Raw genomic sequence first — 2,880 nt, 5'->3', positions numbered from 1 at the left:
GTATTCGCTCTTCATCCTATCTGGCCAGGGAAGTTGAATTGCTATTACCATCAGTTTTGTCGCCTATCAATTCACTTCAACAATTCTTATAATCAAATTTCTACTATATCATACTAAACTTATTCTATCAGCAAGACAACATACTCCTTAAACTATCATATCAGAAATTTTTCACTCTATGTTGGCATGTATACTTTTTAAAACACTTTTGACTTCGATTTATGCCTAGAATCGGCTAAACTGTAGCTCTGATACCATTAAATTTAACATCCCAATCCGTACCCGACCCGAATACGAGTCTGAGGTGTCACATTAACTTTTCAAACTTTGACTCTTGCCAAAATTCAAAGAAAATTTAAAACTTTCATTAAAATAAAAGCGGTTTATTTACATAAATTGACCAAAATAACCAAAATCGATCAGAGCATATTCAACTCAATCAATTAGTACATGCCAACTATATTCAAAATAACCAAACACATTTAAATCATATATTTTCTGATCTGAAATTTTATAAGGGAGATGCTGACCTGTCTTGCTCTTCTTCGCTTCTCTTCTCGCTTCTATAACATACGTGTGAAATAATCACACACTAAGTCTATGACTTAGTGAGGCATTAAACTTATAAAGGAAACTCTAAATGTTTAAACATGTATGAACATATCACTTCATGATATCACACAATCATTATATATTATATAATGTACACATATACACATCACACATTATTTCCATCATTAATCTTATTATATTATCTATATTATTATCTTTTTTTATAAGAATTGAAGGCTTCGTTAAAAACCCCCTTCGTGATTAATGAAGCTTGGGTAAAGCTCCTTAATCATAGGAAGGAGGAAAAGAGTGCCTTAGGTATTTATTCAACAACATAAAATACATAAGAAACAACCAAGACAACACCCTCATCTAACACAAAGAAACCTACAACACCCATAAACAAATACAGACACTTAATCTAAACTGATAAAGCAGAACCCTAGATCAGAGGATGAGTCCTGTTTACCACATTACCAAAACTATTACAAGGATTTAACCATTACAAAACCCAAAGGAAAAATACAAAACCGTCCAACAATAAGCCTACAACACTCAACCAATCCCCTGCTTAGTTAACCTGTCAGCCTCCACATTACAACTCCTAGGAATCCATCTAAGAATGACACCCTTAGCAGTAACAAGAGCTCCAATTTCCTCTACCAAATTAGTGAAAAATAGGGGCAGGTTGCAGCTTTAAAATCCAATCCACAACACATTTGCAATCACTCTCAATAATAAGTCTTCCCTTCTTAGCCCAAACGGAAGAGTAGAAAAAAAAACAATCCTTCTTTAATAGCTTTCAGTTCAGTCAAAATAGGAAGACCAGGCCCTACTGCAGAAGAGAAAGAAGCTAAAGAGCTGTTGAAAGTCACTCAAAACACCACCAATACCACCATGCATCCCATCTCCAGTCACTGCCCCATCAACATTGAGTTTGAACATATCCGATGGTGGATGAGACCAACCAATAGCCTTCTTAGTACTAGTACTTATGTGAAATTGATCAGCCCGCGTAGGATCCCCTACTAGAGATCTGTCTGAATCCGAACTGAAGGGTGTTTAGCTAAGAACCATTTCGCTAATCTAAATCTAGTGATAAAGAACAAAACAATACTGTCACACTCTCCATTTTAAAAAACCACCAGATTCTTTGTATTCCAAATTGACCAGAAAATGATAGCCGCAATGAACCTCCAAATAATAGAATTATGTTTAAGATTCGACCACAAGCAAAGAATAGAAGAAGGATCATGAGACAAAACAATAGAGATATCCCATAACCTTAGAAATTTACACCACAATTCCGAAGCAACAGAGCACGATAAGAACAAGTGAGCTATAGATTCATCCTGGGAATGACATAAAGGACAAAGAACATCCGTTAAAGAAATCCTCCTTTTCTTCAATTCCACTATGACTGCTAACTTCTTATGACAAATCTGCCATAAAAATGTTTGAACCCTCGATGGGGCCAAACCATCCCAAGCCCACTTCTTCCACTCAAAACTCCCTTCAGAGTTACCATATAACGAATGTCTGCAAGATCTGACCGAGAATATGCCATCCCCCTTTCCCGACCATCCCAGAAAATCCTCCATAGAATATGACAACGAAATCTTGTCAATTAACGACATTAAAGCGATCCACTGGTCCAATTCCCAATCACACAAGTTTCTTCTAAGTTGTATGTTCCAAACCCAAACATTATCTTCATACCCACCAAACTCTGATATCTTCCCCCATTTATTCGTTGACAACACAAAAATTTTGGGGAACTTATTTTTTAAAGGCAAATTAGTAATCCAAAAAGCAATTGACTGACCATTTCCCACTTGGATCTTAGAATTGTCTCTTAAACAGTCACCAATCTGATCATTCTCGCATAATTACTAAGGATACCTCTCCGAATCCAAGAATCTGAAGGTGAAATCGCATTTGAAAGTGAAAGAGACAGGGTACATATTAACTGTTTCCATAAACTATTTTTCTCATTAGCATATTTCCACACCCATTTCCCAAGTAAGACTCTATTTATCAACCTTAAGTCAACGATTCCCAAACCACCCTCATCGAAAGATTGAAAAACCGATCTCCAATTAACCCAGTGAATTCGTTTCTTATCATGGTCTTCACCCCAAAGGAAGTTAGCCATCAAAGAGTTCAACTTCTGAGTCACTTTGAGAGGAATCTTGAAAATAGAGAGAAAAAAGATAGGCAAGGATGATAACACAGATTTAACCGAACCAGTCTACCCGCCAACGACAACGATTTAGCTTTCCAACCTGCTAGTCTCTTATTAAAATTCTGAAAAACAGGATCCCACAT

The 2,880-nt window shown here is 36.3% G+C and overlaps 1 protein-coding gene across 1 annotated transcript; it reads right to left on the bottom strand.

Annotated features, from left to right (window-relative positions):
• Window positions 1-920: 920 nt before the first annotated feature.
• Window positions 921-2,189, bottom strand: LOC120185787. The gene is made up of 4 exons (XM_039189902.1): window positions 1,723-2,189; window positions 1,379-1,603; window positions 1,133-1,246; window positions 921-939 (listed from the first exon to the last, which is right to left on the bottom strand). The coding sequence occupies exons 1-4, from the start codon at window positions 2,187-2,189 to the stop codon at window positions 921-923; spliced, it is 825 nt and encodes a 274-aa protein (XP_039045833.1).
• Window positions 2,190-2,880: the final 691 nt, after the last annotated feature.

This window comes from Hibiscus syriacus, unplaced genomic scaffold (genome assembly GCF_006381635.1).
Source record: "Hibiscus syriacus cultivar Baekdansim isolate YM2019G1 unplaced genomic scaffold, ASM638163v2 tig00113124_pilon, whole genome shotgun sequence".
Lineage (NCBI taxonomy): Eukaryota > Viridiplantae > Streptophyta > Magnoliopsida > Malvales > Malvaceae > Hibiscus > Hibiscus syriacus.
The sequence above is the reverse complement of the archived record's forward strand: the minus strand, read 5'-3'. Positions and strand labels throughout refer to the sequence as shown.

Excerpts from the sequence above, each read along its gene's own strand:
- LOC120185787 (XM_039189902.1), bottom strand. The coding sequence starts at position 2,189 with ATGTCGTTAATTGACAAGATTTCGTTGTCATATTCTATGGAGGATTTT. Across the intron at positions 1,604-1,722 it reads ATTGCGGCTATCATTTTCTG|TTCGGATTCAGACAGATCTC; the intron begins GTCAATTTGGAA and ends AACACCCTTCAG. Across the intron at positions 1,247-1,378 it reads CTCTTCTGCAGTAGGGCCTG|CTGCAACCTGCCCCTATTTT; the intron begins GTCTTCCTATTT and ends TGGATTTTAAAG.